At 44.4% G+C, this 22,455-nt stretch overlaps 1 protein-coding gene across 5 annotated transcripts in view; it reads left to right on the top strand.

The window, feature by feature from the left end:
* The window catches only part of Naxe (NAD(P)HX epimerase), a 33,719-nt gene extending 15,213 nt beyond the window's left edge, over window positions 1-18,506 (top strand). For all 5 annotated transcript variants that reach the window (XM_084606723.1, XM_084606726.1, XM_084606728.1 and 2 more), the window contains 3 exons: window positions 7,646-7,862; window positions 8,724-8,982; window positions 13,319-18,506. In XM_084606723.1, the coding sequence (XP_084462849.1) occupies window positions 7,646-7,862; window positions 8,724-8,982; window positions 13,319-13,539 (697 nt within the window). In that variant the 3' untranslated portion in view covers window positions 13,540-18,506. The remainder of the gene's footprint in view (window positions 1-7,645; window positions 7,863-8,723; window positions 8,983-13,318) is intronic.
* The last annotated feature ends 3,949 nt before the right edge of the window (window positions 18,507-22,455 follow it).

Genomic DNA, 22,455 nt, shown 5'->3' with positions numbered 1-22,455 from the left:
CAGGTGTTTTTTTTTTTTACATAGTATGCTAGCTTACGAATGCACGCCAGTGATTATATGTGGGATACATTGAGGGATGATTTTAAGTGATTTGTGAATAAGCGAGCAAGAATTGTGCAAGTTGGGGGAGCCGCCGACTGTCGCCATATGGTTGTCGCGTCTTAAAAACGGAATTTAAGTGCACCCTATCTATTTTTTCTTTTTTGTCGAAAATCTGAAACTGGTTGAAACCGGAAGAGAATGACGCTCCGACGAACGTTTATACCTATAAACGTTGGCACCGACCGCGTTAATTAAGGGCCCGCCGAAATTCATGGAGGCAAGGCGTATATGCGATGCCGGTGCACATTTCCAGAGCCCTTGACACCTTGACTACGGTGCCCCGCATAGCATGAGCGGGTCAGGTTCGTTGAACATTAAACCAAACCAAACCATATTTGATTCCTCATTAAGTTAAGGTTCAGAACAGCATCGCGCCGCTGGCCACTGTTTTTAGAGCGCAGCTCTCTGGCGTCCGTTCCTGGGTTTCGCGTCGGCGTCGTCGTCGGCCTCGTAACCAGCTCCGCCCCCCTTTCATCCCCCCAGCGCTAGCAGCGACCGCTGAATGCCGCTGACGCCGCTAGAGAGTCAAGATAACGTTACTGCATAGAACACCGTCGCCGCCATGCAGAAAGAGGAGGGGAGGGTCCCCCCCCTGTTCCTGTGTGGCGGATAGGGTGCTCTTCAGTTGCCGACGCGCCGGTTATTTCACGTAGGCCCCGGCACGTCGACGAATACGTGACCACCTTCCCACGGCTAGACCTGGTTCTTGGCGCTGCGGAAGCGATGGTATCATATTGTTTGCGTCGGCATCGGCGGCGTTGTCCCTGAAACCAACTCCGCAGCTGGGGTTGACTCACTATCGGCGTCAGCAGCATCAGTCAGTCGCTGCTATCTCTTCCCTCCTCCCTTTATCGCGTTGTCCGCTTGCTGCGCGCGCTTCTGCCCCCATCGTTTGCCGCTGGGTGTACACGCCGCCCCCCTCCCCCCTTTTCCTGCGAGTCTCCGGTTGTCAAAGCGCCGGCTCGAACTTAATTCCTTTCTTCGCGCGCTCTAAAAAATTCTGTGATAGCGCATACATGTGTTGCTCGATTTCTTTGCCTCAATCTATCGAAAAGGTGAAACAGCTTATTTGCTGCGCTCAAATTTCGCATTAGGAAGTAACGTAATCGTCGGTAATTTTTTATAACGAAAATGTTAACCCTTCGAGATTTTTTTTTTTCCTGAATGGACTCCTGTCTGACACACACCATTGGAGCGGGCTTTGGCGTATTTTGTCGGTTTTCATTATTTCTCAATTTTCGTAAAGACATGTCTTGATACTGATAGAGCCCTGAACCCACCCACAACGCGTCCTCCAGCCTTTCGCCCGAACGGGCAGCTTAATTATTAATGTATATACAGCGAGGCGTGGTAATGGTCGGCGCATTTTCCCATATAGCTATTTGTTCACGCCAGAGTGTGTTTCATTCAGGATGCCCTCCCTCTCAGTGAACTATCGCTTGCCCTCCCGAGCCACTTCGCGCCGCCCACGCGCGTCTTCCGAATCTTTAACGTCCGTGTGGCGCAGAAGCAGCTGCGTTCGCAAAGGGCCTCAGGTGCACTGAAATAATAACTGAATAGCCGTTTAGAGGAATGGCGTCGTCGGGGCAATGGACGCGTAGTGTTGCGAACCAGAGAGCGAAATATAAAATGCTTGAAAAACGATCGTCGTGGCGTCGATTGCCCTGCGTCCTTCACATCCTAATTAAGTGCACCTTTTTTGTACAAGTCTTAAGTGAGTGCATTTAGTAAAGTATCTTACAAAATCGCAGGTTCGCAATCCGATCCGATTGAACCCTCTGCTAGTTGTCCTGGTTATAGCTTATATGGTTGGCAGGTCGACTGCGCCAAATAGGCACAGTGGTCCCCGGTTCAATCCGATGACCATATGGCGAATTTTTCAACAAAGAGGTCCCTAATAATGCGGTGGCATCTGCATACAAACTCCGATGCTTTTTCTCCCTAAGTCACGTGCAGATAAGTGATACAGTGCCTATATCTTAAAGCTCACCCGGATACTAATCACACGAGGTCACACTAGCTGTACTCTAGAGTGAAGTTAATTGTTGCGCCGACTCGCCTAGATAAAGTTCCGATTGGTACGGGAGAGCTTGCTCTTGACGCTTATCGAGGTTATGCACACATCTGCAATACATGGCAATTTCTACCGCGTACAGCTGCGCCTTCCCGGATCGAAACCCTCCCCTAACCGTATACGAGATCGAGCGAGAAAATTCTTAATGCTGCAATTTACATCGTATATTACATTGGTCATGGCTGTATTTTTTCGTTGTGCGTTTTCAGCTGCTGCACTTTCTCTCAGATATGTCAGTTGATTATCACGCTGACTCGACAGAAGCCACGCGGAACATCATAAGCCTGCATGGCGCGATGAATATAATGTACATGGAATGAAATAACAATGGTTATATACATCACATATAATGACTATAATGCTCGTCATTACGAGACACGCGCTCGTTCACACACGAGACTAGAACAACGCCGGCGCGCCCACTTACGAAGATTTACTGCGCCCACCGCCATAGAGCTGGCTTATCGCCTCAACTGCGCCACGACGCGCTTCCCCGCACAAGCACACAGCCTAGTTCTGCATCCGTGTATAGTTATAAAAGCGAATGTAGTCGAAGCAGTTAATTCTTTTATGGCCCCTCGCGAGTGCGCGGACATCGCCTTTCGTCGGTTGGCAATTCGTCCACGGTATAGCCAGTGCGGACCGCTACATCTCCTGCCGAGAAGGGCAGCAACCGCGGGAAGGGAGACTGCGGATTTTAGCTTCCTCCTCATCTCCCTCCATGATGGGGTGATTCCTTCGGCATCATCTGGAGTACGTTTTGCTGTTATCCCCCTCCCCTCTTGCGTTTGGATCAAGCGACACGATGCTACCGCCGTTGCGCGATTATCAAGACCTCTCAGGCCTCCTCCAGTTCAGCTGGCTGGTCGGGAGACAGCAGGTGAAGGAGAGCACGTGCTTGCGATCCCTGCAAAAGAACCGCGAGAAATAGAATTCACTGGTCACCTGGTAAACTATTTCGCTCTCGTTAGACTAGCTGTTACTTCGCAATGCACCGAGTGCGGATTTTATTTTGTTGCTTTTCGTCAAGAAGTGACCATTTGCCGGCGAAGCATTAAAAAGAAAATAGAAATAAAAGTGTTGCAGTTGTCTCTTTTTTATTGGTATTAGGTTGGGAGTCTCTACGAGCAGTGTTAATTTATTAACCACGTTAATGTATCTATGATAATCTGTTGATATTGTGTGTGTCTCATAAAATTGCAAGCGCAACCGCAGTATGCCGGGCTTCACAACTAGGGCGCATGACATTTGCGACATATTTGTCAGCAGATGACGTCCCCAACGTGAGCTTCATTCGCCAGCCGAAATGCGGCGCTATGCTGCCATCTTTTGGTTTTTCGGCTACCGGCCATCATCCGGTGCTGTCCTCACTGTTGTGTTGTAGTTGTGTTCGTGAGCCGGCCCACGCGGCGGGCACGATCGATGGCGACTGCCGCCCAAGCGTCGCGCCAGTCACTGACGCCGGATGGCGCCACGTGAACATGTTTCTCCGCGGCGGCCGGCCTAGCGCGCACTCGCTCCGCCGCGCGATGGATCGTTCCCACGGTTGCCGCGCGACCAAAGTGGTTGCGAAACCGCACTGTCTTTCCTGCGCCACCTGGCTTTGCACAGCCAAGCAAAACTACGCACTTTCTCACAGGTTCCTGCTGTGCATTACACCACGGTCACATATTTTGCAGGCGGAGTCTCTCGTCCTAATCCAGCTGAGGAAACCGCAGCGCCTGAGGATATATTCGGGTTAGGAGTAGCGTTCGATATCTGAGAGCTCTACTTCATCCGTGGGCCAGAGTGATATACTGGGCTTAGCCTCTGCACGAGGGAGAAACTAACGATTTCCTCTCAGCGCGGTTGCTGGTTTTAATTCGTGCCCGCGAGGCTCTTAATTGTTAGAACCTGCCGTTCGCGAACGCATAGTCTTGGTTTCCTCCGGGACTCGTCGCATGCTCTTCCTTTTTTTTTTTTTTTCCCGGCGCCCGCTTGGAAGATGAATGGGTGTCGACTCCTCTCGGCCGGTAGTTCTTGTCGAGCGCAAGGGGCGCGCGTAGATGAGCCGGGCCCCTTCCTTTCCTTCCTGCCCTCCCTCATCGCCTCTCTTCCCGAGAAAGATCGTTGCCGCCGCCTGGCACTTTTCTCAGCGGCAGAGCAGCAGCAGTAGCTCTGTAGCGCCGCCATCGGTCGCGTTTGGTTTTATAGCCGCCCACTGTTTCTCCTCAACCTCCTTATCCCTCCTCTCTTCCTGTCCTCGTGGTAGGAGTTGTAGGGAGCAGCTCTCTTTCTCTATCCTAGTTTGAACACCTTACCCGACCAACCATCCTCGGCGGACGCTTCCTCGCCAAAAACAGTGGCGGCAGAAAGCGAGACGATAGCGACGGTTCGCTCTCTTCACCCCTCCACCCGAGACGAGAGCTTTCCCGGATAAGGGGAGAATGAAGCGGACCTCCGCTGGTGCGTGGGCGAAGCGCGCTGCGACCATGGGGAGGTGTGGCGCAGGCAGCCTGCCGAATCCCGCTGTCGTCTGAAGCGCACAGCATTCGGCGAGAGAGCGCGCGCGCGCGTGGGTGTGGTGTGCCCGACAGGACGCGCACGTCGACCGACGACGCTGTCGAGCGTGCGCGCGTGGGCGGCGGGCATCGCCGTCGTCTGACCGCGAGAAAGGCCATCCAGTCCCCGCCGCCGGTTCATTGCGCAGTGATTTTGCCCCTGGACCCGCGTTCCGTCTGGGCCACCGACGACCATGGAGAAAAGTGAGAAGAAACCGATGCGCTTCTCGTTCCGGCGCCGTCCCAAGAGCGTCAGCGTGGACCGATCCGAGCCACACGTCGCCGCCGACGTCAACATTAGTCAATACTTGGAGAAAATGCGCTACATCAGGTATAGACATGCGACCGTATTTTAATGCGGCCGTAGTTGCTTCCTGTGATTACACGTACGGGACGCACATGTGAGCACATCTCCCGGCCGTGTTCGCCTGGCTTGAAAACGGGTGTGAACCACAGGCGCTTGAGAAAGGGAGAACACATTTTGTTAGCAGTTTGTTTCAGCCTCCGAGTTGATACCGGGCTTGCGCCACAAATTCAGCGTGTTCGCACTTTTTATTTCGGCACTGCGAAAAGCTTTGAACTCACAGCAGTGATCACAAAATGCGTTCAGCTTCGCCGCGATACTTGTCGTGCTGCGGGAAAGCACGCTTCGGCGGGGCGTTCATTGACTCGTTTCTATAGCCACTGCCGTGCGGCACCTGTGCGGTCCGCGTATATTGGCGGCGGAATGTTACGATTCTACTTCCAGTATCACATTGATGTAACTGTGTCCCGCGCGGTGTTTAGCTGCGTGCGGTAGCTAGGTTTGGAGTACATGGCAAGTAAAAACCACAGTACGAAGCTTCGAACATTTGCCACACATTCATTCTTGCGGATTTGTTGTTTATTGAATATACTTCTTACCTAGCACCAGAAGATGTGCGCAGTCGCTGAGGCCTGTGCCCGTTAGCTTGTTGGCTATTGTGAATGCTTGCACAAATGTACCCCGCAGGTAGAAACCAGGATTTTACCAAGCTGCCGTGAAAAACATGACTATACATCTATGTACTTCTATGCTTATTTTTTCCCTCAAAATCATAAACTGCTTTTCTCACTATGCGTAACTGTTCAACTGTGAATTAATTCAACGCAACTGGTCGGTATATACAAGGACATGTCTTTAGACGTGTGGAAGTAATGGTTCAGTGGTGATTAAAAAGCAGCAACAGCTAAGTTTCCCAACAGAATTGAACTCAAATTGTTTTTAAGGCATATACATAAAAGAAAGGTGGCCTTTTCGCTAATGGTACACCAAAGGAGCCGTGCTAAGGAATTCAAGTGTAACAGCCAGTTGTGACACAAATTGCGATCGGACATACATGTTAGGGAGTCCTAATTGTCTCCTCATGCCTTTCGGAATGGCCCATACTGGGTGCAAGCCCCTTGTGAGAAGAGTTTGTTCGCGCTGTGTTAGGTTAGCATAATATAGTTCTTGAATTTTTTTTTCTCGTCTAGATTTTGTTATACACTATGCAAAAGGACCCTGTCTGGAGCTGTGGAATGTCTCAGTTGTCTCTTCTGCTTTATTGATGCTAATCAAAAGGACCCTGTCTGGAGCTGTGGAATGTCTTAGTTGTTTCTTTTCCTTTATTGATGCTAATCAGTTATACTGTCGCACGCTCATTTTAATGCTTGTGTAATTGTAAGCCTTAAAAACCATTACTATTGACACGTCCTCATTGTGCCACAGCCTTTCCTAATTTCTTATCTAGTGATAAATTAACTGCACAATGATGATCTTGAAAGGAAGCTTGCAGGTAGATCTACCGATGCTTTGGCTTCCGAAATGTTTGTATGTTTAGGAGTAAAAAAGAGAAAGACCCTAAGTAAACCTTTAATGGCACAAAAAGTACATTTGCATATAGTGTTGTTTTGACGCATGCTGTCTGTGCATGAGCGTGCTGCAAGTACTGCAAGAGACCTCAATTCGCCTTTTTCACAAAATGTGGCGCCGTCTGGAAGTGGTTGAAAACGTCCTTGAGAAACTCAGCCGCTAGCGAAATTGCTGTGTGTTCTTGACAGCTAGCGCCATCTGTTGCATATGCCTGTCACGAATATTAACTCTACATGGTCTCCGAGATCAGCTCCGGCTGCGCCGATCACAGAAGCCAGGAACTGCGCATGCGCAGCTGAAGTTCGTGGTTTGTTTTCAACCAGCGGAGAGGCGCGCATGCGCAGAGCGGCTTTGTGAAAAAGGTGGATTCCAGGTTGTACCCTGTGGTTAAATTTTTTCCTAGTGCCTGTTTATTTAGTCATCCTGTTTTATTTTTCTGGAATGTGCATATGCTGAAACATTACTGTGGCTTTGTCAGAGTGAGTGCTGGGAATGTAGCAGGATAAAGAAAAGTACTTTGTCCCATTCCTAGTTTTCTTTGTTGTGAAGCGCAGACTTCATCACCATCAAGTTCCTTTGTTGAAGTTACTTTACTATGCATTTGGGTCAGTTTTATATTTTAAACTTTGTACTTAGGTGTCTGTTTTTTCTTAAACGTATAAATATTCCACATGGGTAATTACATGTAGCAGTTTTGCATCCACATGACCACACACACACAAAAAAAGAAAGAAAACTCAAAGAGAGGGAAAACAGTAAGTGCGAGACAGCTGCCATACAAGGAAACAGATCACACTGTCCTACTTTGTCCTTGTCTTATTTTGTAGCCTGCCTTGGGCAGAGCTTTAAAAGATACACCATTGAGTCCATCAGACTAGCCTTATCTTTGCATTGAATTAAGCCACAAATTTAGACTTTGTGCCACAAAGTGACTTCAGAATTCTGATAAAAAGTTTCCTGCAAGGGTGTGAACATCTCACAAGAGGAAGAGGCTTTTAATAAATGATCACCTTTGCACAGCTCGATAAACTGTCTGATGTGTGCTTCTGTTTGCAGCCAGGAAGAGGCCGTCAAGATTGATCAAGAACTCTTCTCAGAATATGCATACAGTGTGGATCAGCTCATGGAACTGGCAGGTCTTAGTGTGGCTACTGCAGTCGCAAAGTCCTACCCTAAGGCAACCATGACCAAAGGTGCCACTGTGCTTGTCTGCTGTGGACCTGGCAACAACGGCGGTGATGGGCTTGTTTGCGCCAGGCACCTCAAGATTTTTGTGAGTTCCCAACTTTCTTACCACCTTGGCCTTTGGCCATGTCATAAAGTTGTCTTTAAAGCTAGATATATGAAAGCCAAGGGGAAGGATAAGAAATACCTAAATTTTTGAAGCTTATTGGACTCGACAGTGGCATAGGTGACATTGGGAGATTGCCGCTACTGCGTGACACCTGACGGCAAGTCAGGGACTGAAATAATAATAATAATAATTGGTTCAAGGAAGGAAAAGGCGCGCAGTATCTGTCACACTTGTTCTGTGGATACCTTAACCACTCTTTAAGGGAAGGGAGGAAGGTGGGAGTGAAAGTGGAAACATAGAAAGAGGAGCCGTAGTGGAGGGTTACGGAGTAATTTCGCACACCCGGGGATCTTTACTATGTATATTAACATCGCACAGCACACGGATGCCTCTCCATTTTGCTTCCGTCGAAATGCAGCCGCCGTCAGTCGGGATCGAACCTGAGTACTCCGGCACAGTAGTTGGGCATCTTAAACACTGTACCACCGCAGCGGGGCAACTGGAACTGAAATGTGACAATTTATCAAGGAAATGAAGCATAGAACAAAGAGAGCAAGCATAGTAAAAATTTTCTGCTCTTAGCTCCCGTCTTTAGTTTCATTTTCTTTGGTCTACATATTCCCTCTCGTATTTGGAAGAAAAAAGGGATTTACTTCAGGGCAAACTTTATTCTATTTTTCCTAACATATGAGGCTCCTTTCAATTGCTATTATTCTAATCATTATTAAAACGAAACAAAGATAAAAAAGCATGAAAGGCAACTAGCTGCCATTATATCTTTATGGTGCACACATGAGCAGATGCAAAAACCTCTATACCTGTCATTCTTCGTTGACGCAGGGTTATGAGCCATCAGTGTTCTACCCAAAGCAGTCCAACAAGCCCTTGTTTCAAAACCTCACTAAGCAATGCCAGGAGATGGAGGTGCCCTTCCTGTCATTCCTGCCAGACTCGCAGCTGATTGCCGACTCGTACAATGTGGTGGTGGATGCCCTGTTTGGCTTCAGCTTCAAGCCTCCTGTGCGACCAGAGTTTGTCGATGTGCTTGACAAGATCAAGAAGGTGAAGATCCCAGTCGTCAGCGTTGACATTCCCTCTGGTGAGCATGAGCATTCTGAAGAACTAGTGTTAACTGCTTTATTCACCACATTTAAGGGAATCCCACTAGGTCAAGTCTGTTCGATTGATCGAGTTTTCCTTAACAGAAGGCGCCTATTCTTCAAACATATTTCGTAATCGATACCGGATAGTATAGCCTTACATATCCTAAGACGAATGCATAATTTCAGTTTACTAGTCATGGTATCCACTTATGTGGCAGTTGGCACTGCTGAATTAGGCATGGCATATATGCTGCAGGGATGCTCCGCATTCATGGGGTTCTTTCAAACGTCCAGCTCTGTATAAACCCATTAGTAGGTCTATTGACTTAACTGCCCCGATATTGGTATTCAGCTCCTTCCTGTACAAATATATATATATATATATATATATATATATATATATGGTACACGAAATTCTGTATGAAATTTATGCCGAATTTTTCAGCAGGGTATTTATACACTTCTGTGCAGTTCCAGCTTAATTTTATTTACAAATATCATGTGAATTCTGAAATGCACAAGACAAACAATGTTTGCAGTTTTTTAGTTTTCCTTTTCTTTTTATGGTAGGTGTAAAATTAAGAGGTAAGAAGCGTGCGGAGTGGGTTAGAGAAATAACTCAAGTTAATAACATTCCAGTGGAGATCAAGAAGAAGAAATGGGCATGGGCAGGGCATGTAGTACAAAGAGACAGTAATTGGTGGTTGCTAAGGGTAATAAATTGGATTCCAAGGAACGGAAAGCTTAGCAGGGGCCGGCAGACATTTAGGTGGGCAGACGAGGTTAAGAAGTTCACAAGGGTCAAGTGGACGCAGCTAGCGCAGGACCGGGTTAATAGGAGAAGTATGGGAGAGGTCTTCACCCTGCAATAGGTATAGCCCAGCTGATGATGTGCTTCACAGTTTCAGGAGATGCTTTCTGTGCTAATTTTATTAATTGAGAGACAGAGTTGTTGGTTTGTGGGGTTTAACGTCGCAAAGCACTCAGGCTATGAGAGACACCGTAGTGGAGGACTCCTGGAATTGCGACCACCTGGGGTTCTTTAATGTGCACTGACGTTGCACAGCACATGGGCCTGGCTTTTCGCCTGCACCAGAAAGCGGCCGCTGAGGCCCGGATTCGATCCCGCATCCTTGGGAACAGTAGTCGAGCGCCACCACCCTGATGGGGTGAGGTAGATGTGACCTGAAAGCTGTGAACGCTTGGCTACTATTAGTTTCAATTTAGACAATTTGTATGTGAGGTAATTTGAATGAATTCACAAATTTCCTGCAGCCCAGCATCTCCTGTTCATTTCTGTCTGATTTGTTACGGTGGTGTTGCCTATCAATGAAAAGGGCTTACGGTGGCGCCATTTACAGCCAAGAGGACATTCATGGGGCTATAAAAAGACCCACTAAGGGGTTTATATAGTGCTGGAAGTTTGAACCAGCCCCATGAATACAGAGAATTCCTGTAACATTAGCTTAAAACAAAGTCATTCATGGTTGTTATCTGATAGTCACTGTATACAGCTGCTTTATCATTAATCAGTCAAGTAATGCTTTCTTCTCAAAAAGTTATAGTGGTGAAAAAACTCCATGATCCACAAAGCAGGTGCATTAAACCTTGCTTTTGGCACATTATAGTTTTAGTTGCTTATGTTCCATACACATATGCACGCACGCACGTACACACACACGCACACACATACACACAAGCGCACGCGCACACACTTTCCATGTCCTCTTGCTTGTTTATTGTGGATTAAAATTCAAAGGTATGGTTTCACCGCTGAAGCAAGAGGCAAAGGCAGCACTAGAGGATTTAAGGGTTTTCCAGTGGCAGCAACCTGTTGGTAATAGTAATAAGCTAGCTAGTCATCTGTGCAAGTTTTGAAAGTGGGCAGTTTAAGCTTGAGCTACAATTAAATGAAATATTTTTAACCATTCAGTCTTTAATTATTTACATGAACATTTATTTGGTCAGTAATACTGTAAATCGATGAATATACAGAAAGAGGTACCAAAGCACATTGGCTGGGTTTGGAGCATTGAAATGTAAACAAAAAAATAGCAGCAGCAGTTCACTGAGAAGAAAAAAGAACAGGAAAAATCAGTAGCAACAAAAATGAAGGAATGCAGGAACCAAATAATGTGCATTTACAATATCTACAAGAAATCATAGCAAGATTATAAAAAATTGTGCTATAATAGGGGACAGCTTTCTGTGGTTATGCGATCAAATGGGGATGGAGCTTGTTTTGGAATATTATTACATCAATTAGTTCAGGCATATATCTGGCCTCATTTATGGTTTAGGTTTCAGTCCTGCCTTGACATCAAATTAGCGATGTGCGAATACTGATTTTTTTTTAGTAAGAATAAAATACAAATGTGAGAAAAAAATGCCCTCGAATATCGAACACCTGATCAGAGAAAAACAAAAAGACTGGAAAATTTAAAACATTGTTCATCTTATGTGTTTCAGGATTCACGTGGTGTTTGCAAATAAAATTAAACTAGAATTGCACATAGTTGTATACCTTACTGGAAAAATTGTGCATAAATTTTATATAGAACTTTGTGTACCTTTTTTTTTTTTTGTACAGGAAGGTGCTGCATGAAACCAGGTGGGGCTTTCATTTTTTTCTGCTGAATGTAATAAACTCTCATTAATTCGGCCTTCAATGGACCAGAAAAAAAAAAATGTCTGAATTAACCGAAAGCTCGAATTAATGAATGGGGCTGAGAAAACTGCTGAAAACTGTTTGCATCGCAGTAATTGTATCTGATGAACACATGCACGGTGGTTACTTGCGTTTGAGGTTAAACTTAAGCGAGAACGCCGTTTTTTTCAGCTTCCATTGGTCGCTTTGCTTTGCGCACTGTCAGGGAGGCCTTCTTTGCAAAAGAAGGTTTCTCTTCACAAAACCCTCCCGTTGCATTTTGAGGATACTTCACTGCAGAGCCGACGCAACCAAGCGTTGTGGTGAAGCGCACAGTGTGGTGAATTTGGAAATTTTCGGTGTATTCGGTAATTTTTCGAATATGCGTTAAATTTCTAACATTCAGAACATTTCAAATATCAGTTTTTAGAATACGAATCAGGTAACAAACATACTCGGTTTATATTCAAAATTTTGAATATTCACACACCACTGCGTTAAAGGAATAGTTTTCGAGCTGCCAACTACATACAAGTGTGCTGTTTTTTTATGCACTGAAGGCTTTGCGAACATAAAGAAACAGCAGGGAAACGTCGCAGATGCAGCCCGCCTACGTTGGCACAATAGAGATAACGTACGAGTATGAAGCTCTAAGGTGCTCAGAATATTGGAAGCTTTGATCGAGTGTAAAAGGTTTAAAAAATAAGTAACATGCACATATATGTGCTGCCCATTAAATTTAGAGGGACCATGAGAACAAGTTTATTCAATTATTATTCTTGGTAAAAATTTATTCTGTGCATCCTTCTTGTCATGCTAATTTGATGTCTGTTTGGCACAAGGAGTTTAGTAATCTTGCTACCAGTCGACTCAAACTCATGATGTATTTTTTTTTTTTAAAAGGACGAATTGCAGCTGTTTTGAAGTGAATGGCAATTGAGCATCTCTGGGATTTGCGAGCGAAATTTATTTTCTCTCGATGCATCCATTTTCACTTGTGAAATAAGCTGGTAAAGGTGTCTTCTGTACAGTGTTCTGCCTTTCCCTACTTTTATAAAATAAGCTGTTTTCAGTCAGCGTGGTCTCTGTGATTTTAACGATACCGCTTGTTGATGAAGGCCAGCTACCATATTTGTTCTTAGCCTCCCTCTAAAGGTTGGGGCTTAGGACTAAATGCTGCTATTTCTTGCTGCACAAGCTTCAGGTTCAGGATCTAGGTAAGATACTGCAGCATTTTTAGCCTATAGGCGCATGTAGTAAGCAGCCGTTGGCATGAAAGGATTCTTATGCATTTATGGAAGTATCTTCTTGTGCTTTTTTTCTTTCATCATAGCAACAGCTTTCCACCTAGACACCTTCCATATTGCAGCTGTTTCAGTGACCTTGGTTGACTTGCACATGCACCTGTTCAGATCTTTATCGCAAAAAGAACACAACTCTGGTTTCCTTTAGGTTGCAGTTTAGTTTAAATATTACACCAGAAGGTACAGATTGCCAGAAATAACAGGCGCCACAGCTGCCAAGTCTACAATAAATAGAGCTTCGAATTGCTAATAATGATGCGTGCAAGAGGCACCACTGTCTTCTCATAATTTTAGCATAATTCAGAAGACAAACCAGCACTAAGGAAAAAAAAAAAAATGGCCAATAACTAATTTTGCACCTTGTTCCTGCTTTGTGGCAAGGTTGGGATGTGGAGACTGGAGGCGATGCAGATGCCCTGCAGCCTGACTGCCTGGTGTCCCTGACAGCACCGAAACAGTGCAGCCGCCACTTCAAGGGCCGCCTGCATTGGCTTGGTGGCCGCTTCGTGCCTCCGGCCCTGGCAGCAAAGTACGAGCTCAACCTGCCACCGTACCCAGGCACTGAATGTTGCGTCCTCCTTACCCCGCCAACCTCCTCGTGAGGTCTATGCTACCGGTAACGCTTGGATGGCCCCTGGGATTTTTGCTTCTCTCGATGAGCTCAACATTTGAAGAGGTGGATTGCCAGTCATGAGCTGCACCAGCCTACTATTCCATTTTATCACCAGTAGTAGTGCTGTGCTGTCACCATCAGACAACTAAACATATAGGCCTTCGGCCATGCTTAGCAGCGTGCCTAAGGCCTTGCCCAACCGGTTTGCCACTTCACTGAGTGTTGTGATCTATCATAAAGGAGAAAAGTGTAGTTTTATGTTAGCGTTATGAAATACACATTTACAATAGTGAGTCTGGCTGCCTTGGCTTGATAGTGAAACACACTAAATCAAAGACGATCGCAGGCTTCCTGTTGTCAGTGTAATCATAATGAAAAGTTAATCGTCAGCATTTCTTTAGTTTCAACTGTTTCAATTCTTTGATACTAATAGGCTGACAAAGATGTTTGTTTCGAGAGAGCCTGACTGCATCAAATCACCGTCAGGGGGGCAATCTTGTCTCTGTGACGAAAACACCGATGCAAGCTGTTGAATCTGAAAATTGCGCCTTGTCTTTGCTGTTCATCTCTGTATTGAAGCTAGAACTTGTTAGAGCAGCTGTTGCTTCCTGGGGATGGTTTTGTATAGCTGATGCAGTATGGGGCAGTATGTTACTGCTTTGTGCCCAACCAATCACACCGTCTTCTGTGGAGAGTGCAATGTGTTCACGCTGTTCTTTTTTTGTGTGCAAATGATTTTGGCAGTAGTGACAAGAGCTGGTATTTGAGCATCTTGGAGAGGCCCAGTCAGAAAGGTCCAGTGCTGTTTGACAGTAGCTTGTGCACCCTTTTTTTTAATGAATATTGCACACTTTGCCAACTGTGTTGTACCTATTTGATGTTAGTGCAGAGAGACCTCTCTGTGCCTATGGTAGTTTCACAAAAGTCAGTCTAGCTGAATTAAAATTGGCGCATGGTTTCAAAGCACACTTGGACATACCGCAGTTATTTTCAGAACACCCTGGCTATGTTCACTCATGCTGTAGTCCATGCTTTGTTTTGTTACTTAGCTCGGAATCAGGTCAAGCATATAAAACAGGGAAACATTTCAGAAGCTGACCAAAATACTATGCGAGTGGTGTAACAATTGTACTGCAAATTGGTCGGTGCGTTAGTTACAAGGCATTTTTTGTATACATTGAGCAACTACTGAATAGGTAACAGACGTGCATAAGACTGCACAGAGCAGAAGAATATTGGAAGCCTTGAGGCCCTTGATTACGACATAGTAGTTTATTTTAGAAATGCAGTAAAAATGAACCTTGTCTTTTTGGTTGTTCAGAACATGCTGCCTTTTGTGAGTGCATATTTTTCTTCTTCATCTCTGTTGCATAGCGTTGTAAACTATGCCTAACTTGGCATTTACCTAACGTTGCGCGTTATAGTGATTCATTGGCAGAATAAATAGATCTTAAACTTTAAATTGCTGAGAAGCTTGACATGTTTGATTGCTACAGCCCAGTCCAGAAAGCTGGATACCACTAGAGCTTGTGTGCCTCATTTCAATACAAGAGTAACAGCTTACGGACATTCTTGTGACACTCCAAACAAGTAGTGTTGTTTGTCTGCAGAACATTAGTCGCTATATTTGTAGCCAAGAAACATACTCTGTTCTTCCCTTCAGTGGGTAATATTATACTTCCTTTACTCCATGCTGTCTCATGTTTCGGAGGGAATTGTTATAGTAATACTGCAATTATTGCCAAGTAGTTTTGAACAACCAGGCAGGCTGCCATGCTCAAGCACGTGAATATATGTGATCGGTGTTTAGTGCACAGACGTTATTATTGTACATTATTTAGTTTTTCCCAATAGATGTTCCTCTTGGATTCACTACTCTTTAGGATAATAGATGTGCAGTCTGTACAGTGCGTACTTGATTTTTGTACTTGTGTGGCTTCCTTGCTGTAAAATGCCTGCCGAGGACCAGCACATGCTCATGTAAACAAACTGTGCTCAGTGTTAGACTTCTGCATTTGACTGTTGCTGAATGTGGTCACTATAAGAGCTAATCTTCGCCTGTGCAGGCCCAGAGAATGCTGTTTTAACAGTTGCCAAAGTTTCATCAGATCATTAATATATGACAGTGCTTGCGCCAGCTCTTTTCCCATGCGTCTGCAAGCAGATGATACTTCTAGTAGCTCTTTCCCCATGCGTCTGCAAGCAGACGATACTTCTAGTAGCTCTTTTCCCATGCGTCTGCAAGCAGACAATACTTCTAGTAGCTCTTGTCCCATTCGTCTGCAAACATATGATACTTCTAGCAGTAATAAGTGGTTGTTTATGCATGCAATAGGCATATTGTTTACAAGACACTGCTCATGGGTAATTTTCAAGCAATAGCTATTTGGTTATCCAAGGTGCATTGCAAGGCACTCTCCATTGCAGTTATGCAATATGCCATCTGCTAGTTCTTGAATTCATGTGACAAAATTCACTTTGCGTACACTTCATGATATTTAAATTAAAATATATCTTTATCTTGTTATTTGCTTGTGTTACCATTGGTAAAAAATTAAAAAAAAAAATGTTATATGAATTTTTAAAGTGTACAGAAATACAAATCTTTGCAGTGAAACCAAAGGCCTAGCTGAGATAGATCACGCCACAAATATGAAAATAGAGTTGCTGACCGGTAAACAAAGAAACAATGCAAAACATCTCTTTTGCTCTTGTGCTGAAGGTCACTTTTCTTCTTCCTTGTTCGTTGGTGCATCTGTTACATACTTGATAAATCAGAGCAGTATCGTGCAATATCATAATTGTCTGCACCACTGCTTTCATCATATTAATGGCATGTTTTTTAGATTCCAGTATGTTACAGCAGGACTATCCTTGGGCTATGCCCTGCCTGATTGTTGATTACATGAAACCATAACTCGTCAACACAACTTTACTGCAAGTCTGCAAAGTTAGGCTGGAGTCCGACCTTGAACTGCACTTTGTCAAATATTTCCAGCTCTACAAATCTACAGCTTTGACATCCAAGACAGTCATCAGACATGTGAAAAGCCCTGCAGAAATACCATTGCATTCTTTACGTGTATAGAGGATCGTGCCTATATGTAGCTTGGATGTATGAATTAGTGTAAACACCGGCATGCTTAAACGTTGGTAGAAAACAGGCCATTGCTAGTTATCGTATAGTGAGCATTCTGCTGATCAGTGAAGGTCAAGGAACTATGACATGCATATATGCACTTCTGAAAATTAATTTTGCTACAAACCGGGGTGCAGAAAAAACTTTTATTTTTGTGTCATGACAACACAGCCTCCTACAACCCAAGTTTGTTCAGGGCTGTTTAAAATTATTCAGAAATTGTGCTTTTCTATGACTCAGTGAAATTTTTCTTCTTCTAGGAATTAAAAAAAGCCGTCTGTGTAAGCTTCTCATGGCAATAAATATGGCATTATATTTTCGTACAGTTAATGAACATGATATACCAAAATTTGTTCTTAACTAGCCCTTCAGTGTACATTTAAATTGCTGAAATTGACTTCCCCATCTGTACAAAATGGAAGCTGAGAGCACGCATATGAATTTCAATGTCCATTGCCACGACGCCGAGGTTTCAGCAAAATGGCAGTTCTAAATTCCCAGCTTAAGATAGTTAAACCTGGTGATGCAGTTCAGTTAAAATGAGGGGTAGGCAGCATATCCTCTTTCAGAATGCGCAGATGTTGTTGAAGCTCTGCTTATTGCTCTTTATTGCACAACCATACAAAAGCGAGCCCATTTGGAAATATTAGCTATGCAAGACATTAAGTAAATCAAAACGTTCGTCAATTTTTTATGATAATAGGGAGGTCAAGCTTTTGTCCCCAGAACTGCAATAGAGTAGGTAGGTGCTGTATTGGATAGAAGTTAGCAGCAAACTTAGTGTGAAATACAATTCTTGCCTGGTGTGCCTCTAATAAAGCGCTGTAATAGAGTGGTGTCATACTGTTTAGAGTAGGAATGCTGTGTTGGTCATCTGGCATGCTGCCAAGATATGTGAGCAACCGGAGCATTTTCATTGGTGTGAGGCACGTTTACAGATATCTGAAGCCTTTTCCAGAACAGTATAAGTTTATGAGGGCAGCCTGTTACTCAAGCAAGCTCACCAGTAGAAGCGTGCGTACATGTGCCTAGAGTGCAGAGTTAGGAATCTATATCACGCACAAGCCAAATCACAGCGTAGTGAAGCCTTTGAAATTGCAGAATGAGAAACTTGCTTCTTGTGTGCCAGTCAAAAGCTGTTTGGCCAAACAATAATAAAGTGCCCAAACTTGAGGCCCACATGTACAGAGTATATATACAACCCCACATTTAATCAATGCACTTAGGATGTGCAACCTTCATTCTCTCAGCACTTCAGACATTGTTGTGCAGCTGAAAAGTGCCCCCAAGAACATCTTCGCTGTGCCCATTTCTCACTTTTGCCAAATCTACCACATTAATGCAGATGTAAGCACCGTGCAATTGAAAAGCACTTCCTTATTCCCCCCCCCCCCTTCTTTAAAGCTGCAAAAAAAAAGAAAATTTGTAATCTTTTCTCGCTTCTGCTCGAATTACCCTTTGGCTTTTTCATCTCTCCATGGCTACCTTCCACTGGAAAAGTTTTTCCATTTTTAACTTTGCTGTGTGTCCAGGACAGTGTGCTTTGCTATATATTTTTACACATTTTCTATCTTGCTGTTACTTGCCTATCACGTGGCCAAAGCCTGTTTGGCTGTTTGATGTGCTCCTTAGCCATGTACAAGTGTGATCACTGCTCAGTGTATGGCACTTAAAAAGAGATCTCTGTACCCGCTGGGCAAAAGTGGAGTTGAAGATAAACCTTTACGACAGTGTGGTCCTTTTTCTACTCGCTACTGTTGTGCTCATCATGCGTGCAGGGAGGGAAAAAAAGGGGAATAAAAGTTCTCAGACTGGCATTCCCTGTGTGTTTGAAGTTTGAATGTCTTTTGATTGTTACATGTGGCTTAGTGCCTTGGAGCTGCATCTGGGCTACAAGAGACGCCACAATCAATGGGTTTGGATTAATTTTGACCAATTGGGGCTCTCTGAAGTGCATCAGCAGTTCGTGTTGCTTTTATTGAAATTGGCTGTATTTCAATAAAACTGTGTTCAGAGCACGATCGTGATTCTATACTCAAATGAATGCAGAGATCTGGCATGTTCCAGTTGTTTGCACTTAGGAGATCCTCAAAATAGCAGTATACCTCCCTGCATTTTCCCTTGCTCATTGTTAGTGTTTGGCTTTAGTTTCTAACTTTCACACGAGGATGTTTCAATCATCTTTCAATATGTATAGTATAGCATAACATTGTAAAGAATTAACGTTTCTTCTAGCTCTTAGCTTTACTATACACCACCTAGCAAGGCTTCTTGTGTGTTAATGCTCAAAGTCGCAAATTCGCGATATACCATTTCCATGCTCATTGCGTGGAACTTGCATACAGGGTTTGATATTAGGTTCTCAGTAGTCAGCATTTGGGGAAGCTATTTGAAGGAAAAGGGGGTGTGAAAGTACTACTTTCAGTCAACGTGCGACGACAGCTCGTTTCTGGACAGCTGTTGTGGGAGAAATAGGAGTACATTGAACGAGGACAGTCTACTCTTGGGGACTTTTGAGTTGATCTTTCACACAGAACAAAATGCACCATCAATAACTTTTACGAATTCTTGACATACGGATGGATATGTAAAACCCTAAGAACACTAAAAAATTATTGATACATTGGCTTTGAGTATGGGTACTCTTTACCCAGCATAAGAAGAAATTTGTTTTTATTCCTTTATATTTTGGGGAGTAAAAGGTCAAGGATGCTTCCAATTACCCACCATGCTTAGAGAAATTGCCAGTAACAAAAAAACACACGCTCTGGCTGCCCTGTTAGACAAAGATTGGAGTAAGCAATGGTCACACTACCAATCTGTAGGTGCACCGTATTGACATTTATTTTCATTTCATTAGATGTTGATACTTTAATAAAAAAGGTGATTGAATTGAATTCACCATCCCCCATGAAGAATATCAGAGAAAGTTAAACATGCGGGGCTACTCCTCTCTCCAGAAAGAGTCGGGAAGATCTGGTTTATTGATGACAACTGTTAAGCACTGTCAGGTGACATAAAAGGAACTGGCAAAATGCCTGATGAGGCCATGCCACCACAACAGCCTGCAATAGTACAGGCTAAAGACTAGATACAAAATAACAAAACTGCACAGTATAAAGTTTGGTAAAAAAACACACACACAGAGCACTGAAGTACAGTAACAGCTCGTTAATTCAAATCACAAGACCAGAAAAGATGTGCGAACTATACAAAACTCGAGTTGTTATCCATGGCGGAACCGACTTGCGTTCGAATTGACGGGCTTTTTTTTATACTGATATCGGAACTTGGCCAAACCAAGCAGAGCAGCTGGAATTATCCAAAATTCGAGTGGTTGAGGCTCAAACTATATTTTTCTGTTTTTATAAATTAACACACGCTTAAAAATAAAGATTTGAGCTGCAATAAAAGACAACAGACTTGCTGCGTTTCAGTTATTCGCTTGTGATCCATATGATTAAAATTTTTTTCCTACGGCAGGGTTCTCAAACATGCGGCCTAGAGAGACAGTACGCATTCTTTGTGGAATTAAAATGAGGCATTGGTGTGAACTTCGGATGAACATCAGCTACCTTCAATAGCAAGACTCAAACTCTGTTTCACCCGCTCTCTCTTTAGTTTCCACATATGCACTTTTTCTTTCGAGGGTGAGCTACTGCGGTTTTAACCGCTGTGCCCTTCCAGTAGCTCGTTTCGAGCCATCCTAAAGCGGTAACCATCCATCTTTTAAAAGGCAGCATGCGCCAATTTTCTTTTCTACCAAGAATGGGAGAGAGTAATATGGAAACGAGGTGTTTTGGTTGATTCTTATTTACTTTTATTGTTTTTAATATTTACGCTTTTATTTTATTCATTGTTTCTATTGAAGTTTTTGTTATTTTTGGCATTTAGCCCACAAGGGGTGAAATTTTCTATATGAATTTGAGACCCCTGCCCTATGGCCTTATCAAACTTTTGGCAACACTGTTTTAAGCAGAATGAATGATACAACAGAACATCCATTCTTGGTGTCAGGTACTCTTGAAGATAACCTCTCAACCGCATGGTTTTTTTCCTAGTAAAATTGATGCACACTTTTTCCTTTTCTTCAGTTCAAATGGACTACAATTATGGTTACATGGAAGGTGAAAGGCAAGCTATATACAAATGACACTGGCAAAAAACCTTCAGAGCTGGTCTACAACTATGAATAGGTTTTTAACCTGGTTATTATACAGTCGAACCCGGATAAATCGAACTCGAAGGGGATCGCGAAATAGTTCGATATATCGATAATTCAATATACAGAAATCGGCTTGTGACGGTACTTACGATGCGAAAAAACGATACCGTATTTGTCGCGTAATCAACCCACTCGCATAATGAACCCACCCTCCACTTTTGCACCCGAGAATTTGAAAAAAAAAAAAAAAAGCGTTAAGGCCAGCTCGCTCACATGAAAGCGACTGAGCGATCTCAGCGACGAGTGGCAGCGACAGAGCGAAAATTTTCAAACTTGTTGGAACTGCGTTCCTCTCGCCTCTCGCCGCTCGAGCGGTGCTCGAGCCACCGCAGCAGCTCAAAACAAGGTTTCTGTGTCGCCGCGGCGGCAGAAATCGCGAGCATTTTCGCTTGCATGTCGATGGCGCGCGTCAGTCCGTTTCGGTCGTCTCATCCACAGCTCATTTCTTGGCAGCGTGCCAAGATGCTGCGCAGCGATAACGTCGGGGCGCGTTTATCTTTTGATAGCTCCTGCGGTGGCGGGGAGCGAACTTGGCAGACTGCCCGTGACGGCTTGATTGCACAAGCCTGGTTCGATTTATCGCGCGGCGCTTGGGGCGGGCGTCATGATCGCAGCAGCTGACCGCGTGCTTTCGCTGATTCATACATGCAAGGATAAACGATTAAAAAAAAAAATAATAAACATCCCCGCAAAAAAGAAAGAAAGAAAAAAAAACAAACCTGCCACTTCTTAACGTCCGCAGCCGCCATATCTTACGCTACGCCGCACTTACAGCACCGCGGCGTAGCGTAAGATATGGCGGCTGCGGACGTTAAGAAGCGGCAGGTTTTTTTTTTTTTTTCGGGGATGTTTATTTATTTTTTTTATTATAAGAAAGAATGACTCTCGCAAAAAAAAAAGAAAAAAAAAACTGCCGCTTCTTAACATCCGCAGGCGCCATAGCCACGTCCGCCGAGGGTTCGCAACACACGCTGGAGAAAGCGTCCGACGTCTGTCTAAAAACGGGCTGAGCTGGCTTGGCGCATGCGTTGCGCGTGCTGAAGGAGAGAGATAGCTCAGCAAAAGAATGGGCACACCCACGCACATGGCTTGCAAACGTCATGTGTTTGGTGCGCGGGAAACGACAACTGCAGATGAGATGCGCGCGCCTTTGGGGAATGGGCGCGGCGCTGCCCAGACCAGCCGTCGCCGAACTGTCCCTTCTCATTCCTTCCGCGCGTGGCTTGAAAACGTCACGCGGCAAACGGCCAAGGGTAATGCGATCGTCTTTGGGGAAGGCACACTTTCCAGTGCGTGGTGCTGAGTTCGATATATCGAACGACCGGTGAAATTGAGTTCGATATATGACGCGGCTTTCCTATACTTTTACATGGGATTTTCAAGGGGATATTTCGTGAGTTCGATATAGCCAAAATTCGATATATCCGGGTTCGATATAACCGGGTTCGACTGTACCACATTATGCTTGCTGCCGCTTCATAAAGAAATCAAGTTTGCAGGAATAAGTGTGCTACAAAATTATAAGATTATCAATCATTCAT

This window comes from Amblyomma maculatum, chromosome 6 (genome assembly GCF_055883805.1).
Source record: "Amblyomma maculatum isolate TAMU_Amacu chromosome 6, ASM5588380v1, whole genome shotgun sequence".
NCBI lineage: Eukaryota > Metazoa > Arthropoda > Arachnida > Ixodida > Ixodidae > Amblyomma > Amblyomma maculatum.
This window is presented reverse-complemented; position numbering and strand designations above follow the sequence as displayed.